At 30.5% G+C, this 21,204-nt stretch overlaps 3 protein-coding genes across 3 annotated transcripts; all 3 read right to left on the reverse strand.

The window, feature by feature from the left end:
- Window positions 1-591: 591 nt before the first annotated feature.
- LOC145317534 (uncharacterized) lies at window positions 592-2,671 on the reverse strand. Its single transcript, XM_080158657.1, has 2 exons — window positions 2,606-2,671; window positions 592-2,434 (listed from the first exon to the last, which is right to left on the reverse strand). Exon 2 carries the CDS (start codon window positions 2,414-2,416, stop codon window positions 884-886), a length of 1,533 nt encoding a protein of 510 aa, XP_080014783.1. The 5' UTR covers window positions 2,417-2,434; window positions 2,606-2,671; the 3' UTR covers window positions 592-883.
- On the reverse strand, window positions 2,669-14,681 carry LOC145317537 (uncharacterized). The gene is made up of 9 exons (XM_080158672.1): window positions 14,488-14,681; window positions 13,816-13,935; window positions 13,032-13,151; window positions 12,786-12,892; window positions 11,815-11,968; window positions 11,165-11,236; window positions 10,776-10,913; window positions 10,353-10,530; window positions 2,669-4,158 (listed from the first exon to the last, which is right to left on the reverse strand). Exons 2-9 carry the CDS (start codon window positions 13,932-13,934, stop codon window positions 4,027-4,029), a joined length of 1,020 nt encoding a protein of 339 aa, XP_080014798.1. The 5' UTR covers window position 13,935; window positions 14,488-14,681; the 3' UTR covers window positions 2,669-4,026.
- Window positions 14,669-18,922, reverse strand: LOC145327183 (uncharacterized). The gene is made up of 7 exons (XM_080170757.1): window positions 18,918-18,922; window positions 18,236-18,400; window positions 17,768-17,838; window positions 17,264-17,361; window positions 16,551-16,840; window positions 15,816-15,903; window positions 14,669-15,264 (listed from the first exon to the last, which is right to left on the reverse strand). Exons 1-7 carry the CDS (start codon window positions 18,920-18,922, stop codon window positions 15,019-15,021), a joined length of 963 nt encoding a protein of 320 aa, XP_080026883.1. The 3' UTR covers window positions 14,669-15,018.
- Between the last annotated feature and the right edge of the window lie 2,282 nt (window positions 18,923-21,204).

Genomic DNA, 21,204 nt, shown 5'->3' on the forward strand with positions numbered 1-21,204 from the left:
TAATTCGGAAGTCCAAGCTCAACCAAAGTGTCATGGTTGAGACAAAAGTTAAAACTAAAAAGAAAAGGTAGCTCCATGAAATGCATTTAAACTCATAATTAGTGATTCTAAAACTTTTCCTGTTAAATCGCAATGAAATCATTTAGAAAGAATATAATTGAAAGAATGCAAACTTTTTCCATTTAGTTATAAAATATTAAAACTTGAAAATACCTACCTATTGAATTATATACCTACCTATTCGTGAAAAAAATAATCAGTTTTTTAGTGGATTATGTATTACTAGCGGCTACTAGGGGGGTGGAAATTTTTTTTTGGGGGGGGGGCCATCATTTTTAATTTTATTTAAAAATTTTTTTTTTTTTGGGGGGGGGAGTATTTTTCATTTTTGGGGGGGTTGGGGGTGTCCCACCCGCCAAGAAAATAGTTATAAACCTTCCCGGGACCTATGAGAAGCTACCCCGATCGGTTCAGCGGTTAGCGAGATCCTTCGGTACACACAGATACACAAACAGACAAACATCCTGTTACTTTAGTATAAGGATTATTGTTAGATAGGTTTGATTTTCATTTAATTATCTGCCCATATCTACCAATAATATTTTACCAAAAAAACTCGTCAAATGCACTCAATGAAAATATTCCTTTATAATTCATTGCTTAACAAAAGGTAAATAAATAACCAACCCAGAAATATTTATGTAGTTTCGTTATACTTAAATATTCTTGTTTCTGAATGCTTTGAAAGCCAAAATAATCTAGGTATCTTTAAATCGTTTTCTTAAGCCCAACCTTACTATCAATAACTTTAATATCTTGTAAAATAAAGTGTTTTTTTCTTATCTAGGTAGATAATCGGAATATTTTCTTCTTTTTTTAAAGATCAAATTGTAAGGTCATTAGAAAGTAATTCATTTGCCTTGACTTCTCTTTCCTCTTCCAGATTAAAATTTTCTGATGAAAGAGAATCATTTTTTTCAATTTCTTCTTTTAAATCCAGATTCTTTTCACAAGAAATTAATTGATCATCATAACTTTGATCTCCTTCATCTTCTATTTCCTGTTTAACAATTAATTCACCATGGTCATCAGCATCCATTTGGAAAGCAAGAAAATGATCCATAAACATTTCCTCATCACTAAGCTCCTGCTTAATATCAAGATCACCAACAAAATTGTTTGATGTAGATGTAAGCTCACCTGCCAGAGCTGCGGCTCTTTTAAGGTGATATGTAGTTTTGTTATGAGCAACCAGTTTTGTATTGGTAATAAAATATTTATCGCATATAATACAGGAATATTTTTTGTCACCTGTATGAATCTTGTAATGAACTCTATAATTACTCGCATCAATGAATGTTTTGTTACATATATCACATGAGTATGGTCTTTCACCAGTATGGGATCTCTTGTGTGAAGACAAAGTACTAGGCCTTGTAAATGACTTGTCACACATATCACAGGCAAATGGTTTCTCCCCTGAATGAGTCCTGGCATGTTTAGTCTTTTCACCGCTAGTAGTAAATGCCTTTTGGCATACATCACATTTGTATGGTTTCTCTCCAGTATGAACCCGCTTATGAGCAGTCAAATGGCTATTAACAGCAAATTTCTTGTCGCACACATCACATACAAACGGCTTGTTTCCTGTATGAGTCCTCATGTGTACAGTTAAAGCAGTGCTGTTTCCAAATGACCTACTACATACAGTGCATGAGAATGGTTTTTCGCCGGTATGTATTCTGTTATGGACAGTCAACTCACTCTTTTGTGAAAATCTCTTATAGCATATATCACATGTGTATGGCTTTTCTCCTGTGTGAGTTCTCATGTGCATTTTAAGGTTATATTTATTGGAAGAAACCTTATTGCATACGTTACAAGTATGTATTTTATTACCATCAATGTTTGATGAAATTTTAATTTTATTTTCGTCTGCTATTGGTGAAATTTGAAATTTATCTCCATCAATTTGGGGTGATTCTTGTTTTAGAGTAATATTTACTTCAAAATGTGAAGATTGTTGTTTAGTGTTTGGGTGCATATGTGTTGGTTCTTGTATACTATATGCTTGTATTCTATTTTCGTCCATAAATGACGACTGTTGTTTTTTATTTGGTTCAATTTGTGATGGATTTTGTATTCTATTTGGATCCATTTGTGATGATTCCTGCAGTCTGGTAGCATCCATGTTGGATGATTCATGTATTCTATTAGCATCTATGTAGGATGATTCATGTTTTCTATTTGGATGCACTTGTGATAAATCTTGTATTCTACATGGATCCACTTGAGATGATTCTTGTATTCTATATGGATCCATTTGAGATGATTCTTGCATTATGTATGTAGCCATATGAGATGATTCTTGTAGTATGTTAGTGTTCAAGTAGGTAGATTCTTGTATTGCGTCCATATCTGATGATTCCAAGACCTGAAAGAAATTAAATTATCTTAAATTTTGTAATTAGATACATTTGAGATTAAATGCAACCCAATTAAATTATTAAATTACATATTTATTCATTATATAAATAAAACTAACAAAAAATACATAGTTTTAAGTCATAGATTGTTTAGTAATGCCATACTTAATAACATTTACCTGTTAGCGTAAAAAATATTTAGTTCTATTATTTATATATTATTTCATTATTTATTCAAAATATCTGAAATGTTGACTACACATAAACTATTTATAAGAAACTAACAATTTTCTTAATTATTATAAAAATAACATTAGTAGAATATCAAATCCAATCTTTATATAAAAGCAACAGGATATCTATTTGTGGATCTGTAGCCTAAGATCTCAGTAACAGCTCGACCAATGGTTCCCCTTTACAGTAAAGCTTCATTTACATCTATATAGTGAGGTTTGAACCTATTTAGGGATAGGGTAACTCCAACTGGCTTCTCAAGAGAAATCGCCTCTGGCAAAATAATCCCCACCCCAATATTTTTCTACTTTTTCTTTTTCATTTAAAATTTAAAACATTAATTATTTCAAAAGAAGGTTATATTAGATATATAAAAAAGTAAACTAATAAAATTATTAACACTGGACTTTAATCGATCATGCATTAATGCATAAAATGTCAAAGGTTTTTTTTTATAATTTAATGAAATAAAAGAAAATCTTTTTCGGGGAAAATTATACTTTAATAGGTATATAAACTCTTTGCTGTTGTTAGATGACATTATTGGATTAATTTATATTAATACTACAAAAAAATGTTGAGGCCGTTTTTCAAATTTTCGACTTTGTTGATTAGTTAAAAGAAATAAAATCTTGCTCAAAATAATAACTTACATATATAAACAATATTATTAATATTATTCTTTTTTAAATACACACAAAAAGAATTATTCTTATATATATTTCATCGAAATTTCACTTTTTGTTTATAAACAAGAATAGAGGGCGAAGACCGCGTCATTTCAAATATTTCTAAATGTCGTCGCTTTTGTTCTAATAAATAAAATTATTTCGATAGACCTGATAAATACAAATAGATCTTAGTAATACGTAAATTTAACACAAAAACCTTCATAAAACAAATTTTTCTTATTTATGATAATAAATGCTATTTTGAAAATTATAATTAATCTCATATTTTCTATTTATTCTTAAATAAAGACACCAAATAAAAATAAAACAGAATAACAAAAACAATATTATTTTTACAAACAATTTTGACTAGATGCAAATTTAATGAGTTTTATATGATTAAGATTCACAACAGTAGCATTTTTTGTATCAATATATAATATACATTTATATACCGAATACTTAAAAATTTCTCAAGTACATTTGTCAGAGCGCCACAAGTTTAGAATTCTCTGAGTGAGAAAAAAATTACTGTCAGTGTTACGTTGTAAAAAAAAAAATGAAAATAGAAAACACACTGCAATAAATATTGAGATCGAATACGGGAAAGAAATATTACATAAACTTAATTGAAAGGGAGACAGATAAGTTTCTAATTCTTTTTAATAACACAATGGACAGAAGTACATAATTTTTCAAACATAAATTCCAGACCCAATAGGTGTTTCCAGCTGTCTTGGTTCCAACTGTTCCAATAATTGAAGATTAAATTGTTGTTTTAACTTTTCTCTCCTCGCCTCTCTGCATGTGAAATACACTGTGACAACCTTGAAATAAAATATAGAATAGTATGATGAGTGTTTTTTCAAGAAAAGTCTAAAGTGTCTTTTTGATAAAGAAAATATCTGTAAGGCTTCTTTAAGGTTAAGCTAAGTTAAGTTAAATAAGGGTTTACTTTTTAAGAGACCCACATAAGTCGAGTTCTAGAATATGAATAAAATCTTCTGCTTTTTAAACAAAATAAAGCCAGGGACAAGGAAATGATATTTTGACAAACAATTTTAAAGGAAAATTTCCCCACAACCCCCTTCCACTTCCCCCCCCCCCCTTTTTTACTCACCCCTCTTTACTTACATGAGAAAACAAAATATACTTCTAAATACTTAAAAAGGTATCGTTATTTATTTGTAGGATTGATTGTTACAATAGCTACCCCTGAATGAAGCACATAGTTTTCACTTTCAAAATACTTTCTCTCTTTTGCATTTCCTTTGGGCCTTAAAAAATAATGGATCATATGAAGGAAATGAAGTCATTCCTAAAAAGGACAGAAATTCCCTTCCTTGGGTATAGGAAGGCTATTTCCTTTCCTTTTTCTTACAAATTCTCAGTAAGGAAGGTGATTTCTGTCCACTATCTTACAAATTCTCACTAAAGGAAGGTGACCTCTGTCCACCATCTTACAAATTCTTCCTAGTTCTTAGAAATTCTTCCTTTTCCTCACTATTACAACCATGTTTAATCAATCTACCTTATTTTACTAAATTCTTCCTTATTCTCAGAAATTCTACCTTAATTACACAAATTCTCCCTTATTCTCAGATAACTTACCTTATTCTAAGAAATTCTTCCTTATTCCAAGAAAACCTACCTTATTCCCCCAAATTATTCCTTATTCTAAGAAAATCTACCTTATTCCCTCAAATTCTTCCTTGTTCTAAGAAATTCTACCTTATTCTAAGAAAATCTACCTTATTCTAAGAAATTCTTCCTTATTCTAAGAAAATCTTCCTTATTCTAAGAAAATCTACCTTCTTCTAAGAAATTCTTCCTTATTCTAAGAAATTCTACCTTATTCTAAAAAATTCTTCCTTATTCTAAGAAATTCTACCTTATTCTAAGAAAATCTACCTTATTCTAAGAAATTCTTCCTTATTCTAAGAAAATCTTCCTAATTCTCCCAAATTCTTCCTTATTCTAAGAAAATCTACCTTATTCTAAGAAATTCTTTCTTATTCTAAGAAAATCTACCTTATTCTAAGAAATTCTTCCTTATTCTAAGAAAATCTATCTTATTCTAAGAATTTCTTCCTTATTCTAAGAAATTCTTCCTTATTCTAAGAAATTCTTTCTCATTCTAAGAAAATCTACCTTATTCTAAGAAATTCTTCCTTATTCTAAGAAATCTACCTAATTCTCCCAAATTCTACCTTATTCTAAGAAAATCTACCTTATTCTAAGAAAATCTACCTTATTCTAAGAAATTCTTCCTTATTCTAAGAAAATCTACCTTATTCTAAGAAATTCTTCCTCATTCTAAGAAATTCTACCTTATTCTAAGAAAATCTACCTTATTCTAAGAAATTCTACCTTATTTTAAGAAATTCTTCCTTATTCTAAGAAAATCTACCTAATTCTCCCAAATTCTTTCTAATACTAAGAAAATCTACCTTATTCTAAGAAATTCTTCCTTATTTTAAGAAAATCTACCTTATTCTAAGAAATTCTTTCTTATTCTAAGAAAATCTACCTTATTCTAAGAAATTCTTCCTTATTCTAAGAAATTCTACCTTATTCTAAGAAAATCTACCTTATTCTAAGAAATTCTTCCTTATTCTAAGAAAATCTATCTTATTCTAAGAATTTCTTCCTTATTCTAAGAAATTCTTCCTTATTCTAAGAAATTCTTTCTCATTCTAAGAAAATCTACCTTATTCTAAGAAATTCTTCCTTATTCTAAGAAATCTACCTAATTCTCCCAAATTCTACCTTATTCTAAGAAAATCTACCTTATTCTAAGAAAATCTACCTTATTCTAAGAAATTCTTCCTTATTCTAAGAAAATCTACCTTATTCTAAGAAATTTTTCCTCATTCTAAGAAATTCTACCTTATTCTAAGAAAATCTACCTTATTCTAAGAAATTCTACCTTATTTTAAGAAATTCTTCCTTATTCTAAGAAAATCTACCTAATTCTCCCAAATTCTTTCTAATACTAAGAAAATCTACCTTATTCTAAGAAATTCTTCCTTATTTTAAGAAAATCTACCTTATTCTAAGAAAATGTACCTTATTCTAAGAAATTCTACCTTATTCTAAGAAATTCTTCCTTATTCTAAGAAATCTACCTAATTCTCCCAAATTCTACCTTATTCTAAGAAAATCTACCTTATTCTAAGAAAATCTACCTTATTCTAAGAAATTCTTCCTTATTCTAAGAAAATCTACCTTATTTCCCCAAATTCTTCCTTATTCCCTCAAATTCTTCCTTATTCCAAGAAAACCTACCTTATTCCCCCAAATTATTCCTTATTCTAAGAAAATCTACCTTATTTCCTCAAATTCTTCCTTGTTCTAAGAAATTCTACCTTATTCTAAGAAAATCTACCTTATTCTGGGAAATTCTTCCTTATTCTAAGAAAATCTTCCTTATTCTAAGAAAATCTACCTTCTTCTAAGAAATTCTTCCTTATTCTAAGAAAATCAACCTTATTCTCCCTAATTATTCTTTATTCCCCCAAATTCTAGCTTATTCTAAGAAATTCTTACTTGTTCTAAGAAAATCTACCTTATTCTGGGAAATTTTTCCTTATTCTAAGAAAATCTACCTAATTCTAAGAAATTCTTCCTTATTTTAAGAAAATCTACCTTATTCTAAGAAATTCTTCTTTACTCTAAGAAAATCTACCTTATTCTAAAAAATTCTTCCTTATTCTAAGAAATTCTACCTAATTCTAAGAAAATCTACCTTATTCTAAGAAATTCTTCCTTATTCTAAGAAAATCTACCTAATTCTCCCAAATTCTTCCTTATTCTAAGAAAATCTACCTTATTCTAAGAAATTCTTTCTTATTCTAAGAAAATCTACCTTATTCTAAGAAATTCTTCCTTATTCTAAGAAATTCTACCTTATTCTAAGAAAATCTACCTTATTCTAAGAAATTCTTCCTTATTCTAAGAAAATCTATCTTATTCTAAGAATTTCTTCCTTATTCTAAGAAATTCTTCCTTATTCTAAGAAATTCTTTCTTATTCTAAGAAAATCTACCTTATTCTAAGAAATTCTTCCTTATTCTAAGAAATCTACCTAATTCTCCCAAATTCTACCTTATTCTAAGAAAATCTACCTTATTCTAAGAAAATCTACCTTATTCTAAGAAATTCTTCCTTATTCTAAGAAAATCTACCTTATTCTAAGAAATTCTTCCTTATTCTAAGAAATTCTACCTTATTCTAAGAAAATCTACCTTATTCTAAGAAATTCTACCTTATTTTAAGAAATTCTTCCTTATTCTAAGAAAATCTACCTAATTCTCCCAAATTCTTTCTTATACTAAGAAAATCTACCTTATTCTAAGAAATTCTTCCTTATTTTAAGAAAATCTACCTTATTCTAAGAAAATCTACCTTATTCTAAGAAATTCTACCTTATTCTAAGAAATTCTTCCTTATTCTAAGAAATCTACCTAATTCTCCCAAATTCTACCTTATTCTAAGAAAATTTACCTTATTCTAAGAAAATCTACCTTATTCTAAGAAATTCTTCCTTATTCTAAGAAAATCTACCTTATTTCCCCAAATTCTTCCTTATTCCCTCAAATTCTTCCTTATTCTAAGAAATTTTTCCTTATTCTAACAAATTCTTCCTTATTCTAAGAAAATCTACCTAATTCTCCCAAATTCTTTCTTATACTAAGAAAATCTACCTTATTCTAAGAAATTCTTCCTTATTTTAAGAAAATCTACCTTATTCTAAGAAAATCTACCTTATTCTAAGAAATTCTACCTTATTCTAAGAAATTCTTCCTTATTCTAAGAAATCTACCTAATTCTCCCAAATTCTACCTTATTCTAAGAAAATTTACCTTATTCTAAGAAAATCTACCTTATTCTAAGAAATTCTTCCTTATTCTAAGAAAATCTACCTTATTTCCCCAAATTCTTCCTTATTCCCTCAAATTCTTCCTTATTCTAAGAAATTTTTCCTTATTCTAACAAATTCTTCCTTATTCTAAGAAAATCTACCTAATTCTCTCAAATTCTTTCAATATATAGGGGTCCCAAAGTCAAAAACAAAGTTTCAGCACGATCTGACCACCTGTTCTTGAGATACGGTGACCTGGTGTCCTTGGTACCTACAGTAAGATTTGTGAAATGGTTCGAATCCTTAGTAAATTTGGTTAAAGTCCAAAAATATTTTGACACTTGAAATAATTTTCAAATATTTGATCAAAATTATTTGTCCACCTGGATGTTTTTCTTCAAAATTTTGACTAAGTGCCAAAATATTTTATTAAGGATTCGAACCATTTCCCAAATCTCAACGTCAGTGCCAAGGACTCCAGGTCACTGTATCTTGAGAACGTGTGGTCGGATCGCGCTGAAACTTTGTTTTTGAGTTTAGGACTCCTGTATATTGAAAGAATTTGGGAGAATTAGGTAGATTTTCTTAGAATAAGGAAGAATTTCTTAGAATAAGGTAGATTTTCTAAGAATAAGGAAGAATTTCTTAGAACAAGGTAAATTTTCTTAGAATAAAGTAGAATTTCTTAGAATAAGGAAGAATTTCTTAGAATAAGGTAAATTTTCTTAGAATAAGAAAGAATTTCTTAGAATAAGGAAGAATTTCTTAGAATAAGGAAGAATTTCTTAGAATAAGATAGATTTTCTTAGAATAAGGAAGAATTTCTTAGAATAAGGTAGATTTTCTTAGAATAAGGTAGAATTTCTTAGAATAAGGAAGAATTTCTTAGAATAAGGTAGATTTTCTTAGAATAAGGAAGAATTTGTTAGAATAAGGAAGAATTTCTTAGAATAAGGTAGAATTTCTTAGAATAAGGAAGAATTTCTTAGAATAAGGAAGAATTTCTTAGAATAAGATAAATTTTCTTAGAATAAGGAAGAATTTCTTAGAATAAGGAAGAATTTCTTAGAATAAGGAAGAATTTCTTAGAATAAGGTAGATTTTCTTAGAATAAGAAAGAATTTCTTAGAATAAGGTAGATTTTCTTAGAATAGGGTAAAATTTCTTATAATAAGGAAGAATTTCTTAGAATAAGGAAGAATTTCTTAGAATAAGGAAGAATTTCTTAGAATAAGGTAGATTTTCTTAGAATAAGGAAGAATTTCTTAGAATAAGGTAGATTTTCTTAGAACAAGTAAGATTTTTTTAGAATAAGGTAGAATTTGGGGGAATAAGAAAGAATTAGGAAGAATAAGGTAGATTTTCTTATAATAAGGAAGAATTTGTTAGAATAAGGTAGATTTTCTCAGAATAAGGAAGAATTTGGGAGAATTAGGAAGATTTTCTTAGAATAAGGAAGAATTTCTTAGAATAACATAGAATTTCCAAGAATAAGGAAGAATTTGGGGGAATAAGGTAGATTTTCTTGGAATAAGGTAGAATTTCCTAGAATAAGTAAGAATTTGGGAAACCAAGGAAGAATTTGGGGGAGTAAGGTAGATTTTCTTAGATTTAGGAAGAATTTCTTAGAATAAGGTAGGTTATCTGAGAATAAGTGAGAATGTGTAAGGAAAAGGTAGACTTTGTTATGAAAAGGTAGAATTTGGAGGAACTAGGTTAATTTTCTAGAATTAGGAAGATTAAGTGAGATTTAGGAAGGTGATTTTTATTCTCTTTTTCAGATATGTGAGAAAAAGGAGGGTGATTTTTGTCCATATTTCACTTATCTGAGAAAAAGGAAGATGATTTCTGTCCTTTTTGCAATGAAATTTCTGTCCTTTTAAGGAATGACTTCATTTCCTTCATATGATCCAAAATAATAGTCTCTAAAAATTTTGTCTGTCTGTGTGTCATTACAGTTTGGCATCATGGGGTTACAGGCAGCTTTTTTTGGACTTGTGGTAATTAACATATTTTGATTTGAAAAGAGTCATATACTTTTGACTCTTCCACCAATTTAATTTTTTTAAAATACTTTCTCGTCATTTGTATGGCCCTTGGAACCTCCAAAACATCTTTACAAAAAAAACAGGATTCTACAATTGTGTATGAACTAACCTGCAAGGAAAATGAAACTAGGAGAGTGCCCCACCCCCAGGAGAGGTAGTTCCAGTTTGGATACAGGAGCCAGTCACGCCGCCAGCAGTTGAAGGCAAACAGAAGGGAGGTGATGATTAGGAGCAACCCGGTCAAACTGTCCAGAATCAACAAAGTTATCTGGATCTGATAACCAAACCTACAATTAAAATGATATAGGCATTTAAGAAATACAATATTTGAAATAATGATAAATTATTAAACAGATTATCCTCTGGGTCTTCTTTTCAAAGAAGGGGGGGGGGGGGGATATTGTGGTAAATTGATAAAAGTGTCAGATAATTATCGGCTAATATACCCTTAAATCATAATTTGATACTATCTTAACTATCTTAATTGTGTATTATTATGAAGAAAAATGGTCACGTGATTACATTTAAATACCTGAGAAGAATAGGAACAGGTTGCCTGATAACGACCACGACAGAAAGAGCTCTGGCTAAAAGTGCCAGGATTAGAGCTAACACCAACAGGGCCTGAACACCAAGCAACCAGGGAGGTATTAACCACTCGCGGACTGGTCTGAAATGGAAAAGATTTTTAATTTTAAGAGGGGATTCGAGTTTAATATTTCAATCTGCAAATGAGTTTTTGTCATAGAATTACAAGTAATCTATAGTTCAAAGCGTGAAATAAGTTTGGAAAGGTGAAAAAAATTCATAATTTTGACCAGCCTTTTTTTAAGGGGAGGATTTAACCCCACCCCTCCCCTCCCTGTATGGCGTATGGACTTCAATAGCTTCAGCTAAAACAAGGACACAGTATAAGCATACCTGTAATCATATCCCCAAAGTGGATGACATCCATGGAAAGGTTTGTCATACTGCAACCGTGGATATCGAAATCTAACAATAAATTTAAGTTATAATATGTCAAGTATTATTATTCAATATAGTCTAAGCTATGAAAAAAAACAGCTAGTACATTAAAGTTATATTTTTAAAGTTAATTGTAAAATGGAATATTTTTTTAGTTTTTTTAAATTTTGGCGATATCAATCAAAATACTATGTTGTTAGATAAATGGTCTTTTTAATTTTAATCATTCTGTCAAGAAAACAAAAGAAACTATCAAATATACAGACGGACATACCTTAGCTGTATTGCAGCTGAAAAGATATTCTAACAATATTAAATATTAAAATTAACTTTCAGCAAGCTAAATCTTTTAAATATTGTTAGAACATTAAGAAAACTTGAAGAATAAAAGAAGTGATAGATTTATTTATTTGCTACTTATATCATAAAAAATATCTTCTACAATAGCTGTAATCAAAGATTTGTAAGTAAACCTATCTAACACATGGAATATCCTATCAGGCTATCCTGGTAAATAGGGATGCCAGTTATTGTTATTTAATTTAAATTTTTCCATTCAGAAAATTATTGTTTTTAAAATAAAATTTAAATCCGCATTCTTTTACCGATTAAAGCAAGCCTCCCATGGGCCCATGCGGATGAAGGGTGAGTGTGTCGCTGTGTAGCTGACCAACCAATACGGGGAGGACAGAGAGATCACCAGAAACACAAGAGATGTGAACCCGATAACACAGGGAAGGTCACTGTCAGATATGAAGGCTGAAAAGACATTTTATAGAAGGGCGATTTTTTTTGAATAATATTTATTTCTCGCATCGTATTAAAAACGGCTTTCCGCGGATATAGAATGTACAATTATAAGATTAAAACCAGTTTTTTAGCCCCGAGGTGCACCGGATTCGAATGAATACGAGAAAGATATTATCATTTACTACAACTTTCACCTAAAAAACCAAGGACGTCCAAAATTGGGGGGGGGGGGGGGGGTAACAAAAATTTACCCCTGCCAACAGATTTCAGGGGGGTGGTAATTACCCCCCCCAAGCAATTTTTTCCCCCGGGGTAAAATTTTTTTTTTTTTTTGGGGGGGGAGGGTAAAATAAATTTGCGGCGCGCATCGCGCGCCTCCTTACCCCTCCCCCCCCCTCCCCAAAGAAAAAAGCTTGGACGCCCCTGTATGAAACCATATTTTTAAAAGAAGTATGAACTATAAATGCATTATCAGAGGAAATGATACAAATAATAGGGATATTTTTGAATCCTTATAATAAAGTAACAGGATGTATGTCTATCTTTTCATAGGTCCTGGGCAGATTTATTGCTATTTTGGTGGAGGGTACCACTACCCTCCCAAGAGCGCTTGTAGAAAAAAGCCCCCCCCCCCCCCCCAATATGTTATTTATTTATTTTTAAAAAATTAAAAATGTGTTGTTATTAAATTCAACCCCCCAGTCCTCAAGTGCCTCTAGAGGTCTCTAGGGGCTTAGCCGCTAGTGGTAAATAAAGCAACCCGAAGACCAACTTAAAAATTCACAAATAACATTTTATAGCAATACAGGTAAAATAATATTACTACCTTTTCTATGATTATTCCCTTCCTCGTCTTGAATATATCTTGGTTGAAAGACAGCAAAGTACGATGATACTTTTTCAGTATCTATCAACCCAAACAGATTGAATAAACTGAAATATTTATATTCGGTTAAAATTGATTAAATTTAATAGAAACAATTATGTAACAAACATTCTTAAATTTTTTTTTAATGTCAACATACTAATAGCATAACCCAGACATTAAGAAATATTAATTTTTCAATTTTACCTTGGCTTTTGTCTCTCCCTTTCAGCCTGTCGGGCAGCTGGAGTTCCTGGAGGATTTCTGGAGGTTGAGATATCTTTTCTGGAGCTCAGATCCTCTGATTGAGCCATTCGTAGGGACAACCTAAAAAAAAATTACTGCTATGTTTTTTTTTATCTTTTTACTTTTTATTAATTTATGTATCTTCACTATTATTTGATCCTGAAACCTTCTAAATGGAGGCTGGGGTATTGTAATCTCCATTTCTGTTTCTCCAGGTAAAGAACAGGTAATGAATTAATAAACTATTATATTTATCTGAACATAAAGTCTATCTATCTATACCAACCTTTGATCATTTTCTAAATAGAGAGTGAGGTTTAGTCATATTGTTTCTTAAAGTGAATAACTATCAAATTTATCTATCTATCTGAACATTAAGTCATCCATCTATCAAATCCACCATTTATTTGTCTATCTTCATATCTATCTATTTATACCAACTTTTGATCATTAAACTTTCTTAAGGTAAATAATATTTCATTTATCTATCTGAAAATAAAGTCATCTATCTGTATATATCCATCATTTATTTCTCTATCTTTACATCTATCTATCCACCTTTGATTCTAAAACCTTCTAAATAGAGGGTAAGATGTATTCATAAAGTAATTTCTATTTCTTAAGGTATAAAAAATGGTGGCTAACTATTTACAAATCTATCTGCAAATAAAGTCATCTATCTATCTACATACATATATCCACTATTTATTTCTATATCTGAACATCTATCTATCTATATATTCACCTTTGATCCTGAAACCTTCTAAATGGAGGCTGAGGTGTTGTGATAGCCATTTCTGTTTCTTCAGGTATAGAAGCTGGGGATAAAGGATTGATGGGGGCATAGCGTTTACTTGCTCTCATACTTAATTAATTTATTATGTTATATTCAACATTTTTTCCATAATTTATCCTAATTCTATATTTTTCCTTATTGCAATACTATTTTGGGTAAATATACTGAATGGTTTTATACTGTGAAGAAGCCGACAATTGTAGAAAATTTGAAATGTTTCTTTTATTAAAAATTTTGAAAAGATTAATTCAATGTAAATTGTTCAATCCCTGTATCTTGAGCTATATCAAAAAGAAAGTAATAGGTTAATTAATTCTGCTTTATTTACATACAAGTTACTTTTATAATAATTGTCTTGGTATGTGATGTGCAGCAATGCAACTGAATAACAATGGATGTAGAATATTAGTGGAAATTAGGACAGGGGAAATTTGTCGTTAATTTTGGTTGATAACATCATTTATTAGTCAGTCCATTCAGTAGGAGGGAATGGGGTAAAGGGGGTGTTAGGGAGAAATCATTATTTTAACCAGCTACACGGTTCACTTTATTAGAGTACATGCTACTCTTGTGTAAGATCAAAGTAAAAAAATCCATTTAAATAACATAAATAACATTTTCCTTGATCTCGAAGATGGTAGGGAGAGTGGAAGAGGTGGTAAGCTTGCTCTGTTTGGTGGTCGAAAACTTGCTATACTTTGGATACCAGGATTATTAGGAAGAGTGTTTGCAGCTACACGGCTGTTGGGGTTATTGGGCAGGGCGTTGGCGGCTGCACGAGCAAAGTTGGCGGTGTTTGTGTATTTTCTGATAATTTTATACAATCAAATAATATAGATACATATTTATTTCTTCTTCTCTAATAAGAACTCTACAATTACATGATAAATAGCATAAAGGATGTCATTATAGTGAAGGAAAAAGGTGCAGTAAAAGAAAATACACAAACCAATAGAGATAAAGATGTTCAAAAAGATAAAGCAAAAAAATAAGAAGGTCTATAATAAGGAAGGATAACAAAAATAAAGGAAAAAGGGAACAAGTAAATAAAGATAAATTTAACAAATAGAAAGGATTGATAGACAGTGCAGTGTATAAAAAAGAAAGGATAGTAAACATTATTGTTGATTATGCACAACAACAATTTAAATTTCATATTTTGTGTAAAGTTTTGTTAGATTGTAAATTCCTGTCACTGTTGTAAACAGCTCTATCTACTCCTCTGGCTGATCTAACCTCGCTGTTATAATCAGCTCTATCTACTCCTCTGGCTGATCTAACCTCACTGTTATAATCAGCTCTACCTACTCCTCTGGCTGATCTAACCTCACTGTTATAATCAGCTCTATCTACTCCTCTGGCTGATTTAATTTGACTCGTTGTGCTTTGTAAACTTTCCTAAACATGTATATTGTAATTATCATTTTCAATATTCCTGTCATTGTTATAATCAGCTCTATCTATTATTTTGATTTTTTTGGGGGAAGATTTATAAAAGAATTTCGATGGAATTAGGTATATTTTTTTCATCCCCTCTTTTGAAGCATAGCCTCTAGAGACAAGAAGGAAAGGGCAAAATCTGCTAGTATACCGACACTTTTTTTACTCCACATTTTTACTTTTTCTAGTGTAATTCAAAGTTGTGTTAGATTATTATACAAAAAAAGGCATTATCAAGTCAAAATTTTGTAACATTTTTTTAAACCTTTATCAAGGACATGATTAAATTTTCATTTCATTTGAAATCATAGTCAATATACAAAATTTATTCTTATTAATTTTGTAGTTTGTTTCAAGATTTGAATGCATCGGAAACATCTTATATGTCATTAAACAACGTACAGAGCTGTGTGTAAATTTAGATTAATATGAATAGTAATTAAATAATATACAGTGTAAGTAATGTAAAATTTTTAAGAACATGCGCTGCATGTAAAATAACACTTTACCTGATTAGAATCATCAGCATATTTAAAAGTTGCAAGATCATCTGGATCATTTAAGTCTATATTGTAGAATGGCTCCCCTCCAACAGAACTAAAATAAAAATTGTTTGTATTTTTCAACAAAGAAAACCAGTTTATTCAAGATAATCTTTAATTGTTTTTATATGAGTCATAATTACCAACCCATTACACTGCAACATTACCTATCAATTATGTATGTAATGTATGCCTGTCTGTGTCTGAAACTTTTTTGGGGAAACGTGATTTTCTCGGTTCATAAAAAAGATAGAAGGCTGAAATAAAACTTCTTGTCAACATTTCCATCAATATGAAGCATACTTAAGTATAAAAAATCCATAGCGGTCGGACTGCTTTTGGGCAGCTTTTCATCATCTTTTACTTTTTACACAACAGATTTTCTCGGCTCCTACAAAAGATACACTACTAAAACTGCTTGCCAACATTCCCTTCATTATGCACCATGATACGGTATAAAAAATATGTTATCTGACTGCTTTTAAGTAGCCTTTTAGCTGCTTTTATTTTTACTTATATTTTAAAGGTTTCATGATTTAAGTTTTTTGCGTATTCTCTCTCTTTTCTTTGTTATGATAACAGATAATCTGCTCTATAACTCACTTTGCCCTTTTGTCAATTTCATAATAGATTTTGTGATTTGCTACTTATGGATGTTGTCATCCTTGTTTGAATATAAATACTAATATTCCTTAACATTACCTTTGTCTCGCTCCATCTCCATTACTGCTTCCATTACTCTCTCTGCTGCTTCTGTTACTTAGAAGTCCTCCACCACTTCTATTAGTATCTGCGCCACTCCTGTTAGTACCTCCTCCACTAATATTGCTCTCTCCGCCACTCCTAATGCTCTCCCCGCCGCTCCTATTTCTGCCCCGATCCTGATCGTGTGCAGACCCGCTTGTTGTGCTCCTGCGGCCGCCAGAATCCTTTTCCAGGTCATAAAGGAAGCTGTCCATGTCTAGATCAGTATCTGGGTCTACTACAGGAGCCTAATTATTAAGAAAAATAAAATTAAGGCTTTGTAAAAAAAATCTAAATTATAAGAATGACCTAATGATTTTCTCAAAAATTATTTGGGGTAGAGGAGTTTTTGGGTTGCTAGTTGTGGCACTGCGGACATACTTACATACATTATCCAGAAAGACTGACAAACATTCTTTTACTTTGAAAAATATATAGCCCTAATAATCCACATTCACAATTAAAGCATAAACAAACAGACAACCTGCTAATAATTTGATGTTATAATTTGAAAAAAAATGCATCCTATCTGTATTTTAGGCATTTTTGATAAAGTCTATATTTTCCACAGCCCCAAAACGATGTTATCTGTTTTAAAAGCAATTCTTTATTATTAACCAATGTTGCTATTACACAGTTAAACATCCTACTACTTAGTGTTCATAACTAACCTTATCTGTTTTAAAAGCAATGTGTATGTAGTCTAGATTATCCACAGCCCCTCCGCTGTTGCTTGAGAATGGATTAAAGCTGTTGTTACGGAACAATCCTTAAAACAATAAGTAAATGGATAGTAACAGCAATGTGATAATATTTTTTTTATGTCTTAATTTAGTTTTGTTGTTGTTGATCTTGTTTTCAGGTCAAATATGCATATCACTGGCCGTCAAACCAGCAAAAACTATCTAGAAATGTCTAGGTTTTTATTAAAGATATTATTAAAGCTTTTCTATATTTAGAGTCGGTCCGTCCGTCAGTAATTGTTTTCTCTTTTCTTTAATCTAGGCACGTTAAAATTGATCTATCGATTTCAAACTTTGCATAGTGATTTCTATTACAGTTAGGTACGATTTTGGTGCATAGAAACTTTATAACCATTATTAGAAAGTCCGCATATCACCAATTATTTTTTTTTCGTCAAAAGTATTATTATTTTCTTAAGAATTTTATCATACCTTTAGTGAAAGAGCCACTATTCCTATTTGACGAAGATCTTGGAGTAAAATTGAATGGGTTGTTTGAATTTCTATTTAAAAAGATGAGACTTAAGATTCTTTTAATTACATTGAGATATCCAAACTATATTAAAGCCCATATCCCTTAGGGATTTTCAAGGGGAGGAAGGAAGGGTGTAGTGCTGAAACTTGCGGTAGTCTAAACCTAAATAAATCTTATATTACCTAACCTAACTATCTCGAAGCTAGTATATGATACAGGTGCAGTCATGTGTTAGACCAACCTCAAATTCACCATTGTTGTCAAAATATATTCATAAAAGCTAAACTGCAACCCATCCAGCGGGGCTTTTCTTAACCTTAGCAAGTATATAAGAAAAATTACATGTAAATTTGTTATAATATAAGTTTAAACTAGAAAGATGAGCGGATGTTTAAGCTTTAATTTTTAGAATCTTTTGTCCATCCCTAGGAGTTGGATTATTATTTGCTGGAGATTGTTGGTTGTTGTTTGCTGTTTCTGTGGGGGAGCTTTGTTGTTGTGGCTCTGATCCCTGGTTCACCTCATTATTGTTGTTGTTGTTTAGATTGTTAGAGCCCCGGCCCAACAGTCGGGCTAGACCATGCTGAGAACTAATATCAATTTTTATTAAGTCATTTTGGATTTTATTGTTGAAAATTCCTATAGTCATTACAATTCAATTATATCTTACTCCATAAAAATCTAACTCCAAAGTTAATATTCAGACTAAAATAAACTGCTAATAACTAACGGCAGTGTATCTAGCATCTAGGGGCTTGTACTGGGCAGGGAAGAGTAGAAACTAGAATGAAAGCATTATTAACTCATGTGAAATTCCATGAAATGAGTAGTTATCACAATCGTAAGCTACAAAAAATGCTACCTTACATAATAGGACAGGGAAAATAACAAGCGAGAAATTAAATGCGTAGGGACTGTAGACCTCGAATAAAAGCTTGATTTCTACTTTGATGTTAGAACAATTGGCTGATATTACAGGTTGAGGTTAGAAATTATTAAATAATAATAAACTATAAATTATAAACTAAAGAAATTTGATGACGAATTCATATAATAATGACTTAATTCCTTGAAAAAGCAGAATTAATATATCCTTCCATAGTATACTTCATATCGATACATTCTCAATAAACATTTTATCTAATTCATTAGTTAATTATTTTATTTTTTTCTAGAGTGGGAAACCATGTTTTCAAAGTTTTAATGAAATTGTTCAGAAATGTTAATACTTACTCACTGTTTTATTGGCCCAAGTCTATGGCCTAGCAATGAAGGTATTTCATTTAATAGAGAACAGTGGCATGCACATTGATTCACCAGTGGGATGGAGAACCGTAAAGGCAGGCATTCCCAATATGGTGATTTGAAGGGGGGTGTTGACATCCCTCTACACCCCACTTCCGCACTCCGATGATAGAGAATTTTGTATTAAATAATGAATATGTTTGTAACTACTTAAATGAAAGATGAAATTTATTGTCATGTCATTTAAGACTCGTTAAAAAATCAATAAAATAATTCTTTTAATACTTGTAATACTATGAAAATCAATATGATGTACAATTATTTTTTAAATATTTCTATATTCACTGAAGTGACTGGTAAGAAACGTTCTTAATTTAATTTAGGACTTAAATTATCTGTTATTTGTAGTTTAAGTCTATAAACAATTTGATCATCAATTTTTCTTATTTGTGGACGCTAAATTTCAAATTATAGAAAAGCTTGACAAATTAGTTTATTACAAAACAAATTAAGATAACGATGGCTGACCGTTATATAATATACATGCAGAATACTTTTGTTTTGGTGAAGTTGCGCTACTAAAAATACGTGATACTATTTAATGTAAAATTTCACAAAATCAATATTTCCACTGATGAGGAGGGGAAATTAAAACACCTTTCTTTTCAATAGCGAAGTCAGGTATTTACTAATATTACATTCTTTTTTTTATTAATATAAAACCAGGGATTTGGGATAGGAAAATGGACAACGAATAACTCCCTCCCCCCCCCCCCCACCCTTTTATCGAGTTTGTAATTGCAAAATTCTGCCGTTGGTAACTGTTGAGAAGGTATTAAACCGTACTTGTTCTCTCAATCCCTGATAATTACCATGGTTAAGGTTCTCAGGGATACAGGGAAAGAGGATTTGATACAAAAAAGATAAAATTACAGGTAACTGACAATATTACCTTATGCAACTTGTCAGAAAGTACTACTTATGTATGATGATTAGTTCCGCCTTATATTGTGAAAGGCTTTCCCTTATATACTTTTTGCTATTTATGAATGCCGTGTCTCTAGTTTGACGAAATTTAATGCAGATTCCAACCTGTCAACTAGCTGAAGAATTTAAATTTACGATAACACTCTGTTTCCCATAAGATATTATATCTCTATCCCTGATAAAAATTCAATGCCGGGCCCCAAGGGAAACAATTGTTGAAGCCTAGCAGTTAAGGTAAAGGGGGGGGGGGGAGTGCTTTAAATACCAACGGAGGTATTTGATGTTACTACCTGCCTCAAGTCTTTGTTATATATTTCCTTTCTATTATTTCTTGATATTACTGGTTTATTTATTTTATATATAAAGATTATATTGTTATTATAAGAGTATAAAAAAGATGTCTTACCGTCCGTCCATATGTCTTTTTTTTGAGTAATAAGTAAAACTAGAGGTTCTATGATACATCTATAGCAACTTTAAATAAATTGTCAGTGGGTATATTTGAAATAATTTAAATCTTTTTTATTTAGATTAAATTGTCCTATTAATATTATTTTCAAACTTTGATTCCTAAGACAACATGGCATAATACATAAAGCTTAACATATCTATGATACGCCAACATCAATAATTTCGAATATGAGCGATAGATTTAATTGTTCTATCCAATTATCTGTCTATAAAGAAACTATAATAATCAAAATAAGAAAATAACTCTTAAAATAGTTATAATAACTAACATGCAATAACCCCATCTATTGTTTTATAGGTCAAGATGACAATATTGGTTGTTTGTAGCGAAGCATCTTTACAAGTCACTCGAGAATGCCTTTTCTTGCGGTTCTTACAAGTATTCGAATTCATTCGAATTGGTTTGTCTATCAATGATATACATAGCAAGTCATAAAAATATTTTTTCATAGTTTACCAGTGTTTAATTAAATTTTAAAATCCTTTCTACCATTAAATATTATTGTCCTAATCTATTCAAAGACTTTCTTAACGTCAAATATTCTTGATAATAAGTAAGGCTAAAGTACAATTATACAAAATTAGGATAGTAATAGTAATAGTTATTTCTCGCATCGTATTATAAACGGCTTTCCGCGGATATAGAATGTACAATCATAAGATTAAAACTAGCTCGGGGCTAAAAAAAACT

Source organism: Acartia tonsa, chromosome 1, assembly GCF_053477335.1.
Source record: "Acartia tonsa isolate MP-2025a chromosome 1, ASM5347733v1, whole genome shotgun sequence".
Classification (NCBI taxonomy): Eukaryota; Metazoa; Arthropoda; class Copepoda; order Calanoida; family Acartiidae; genus Acartia; species Acartia tonsa.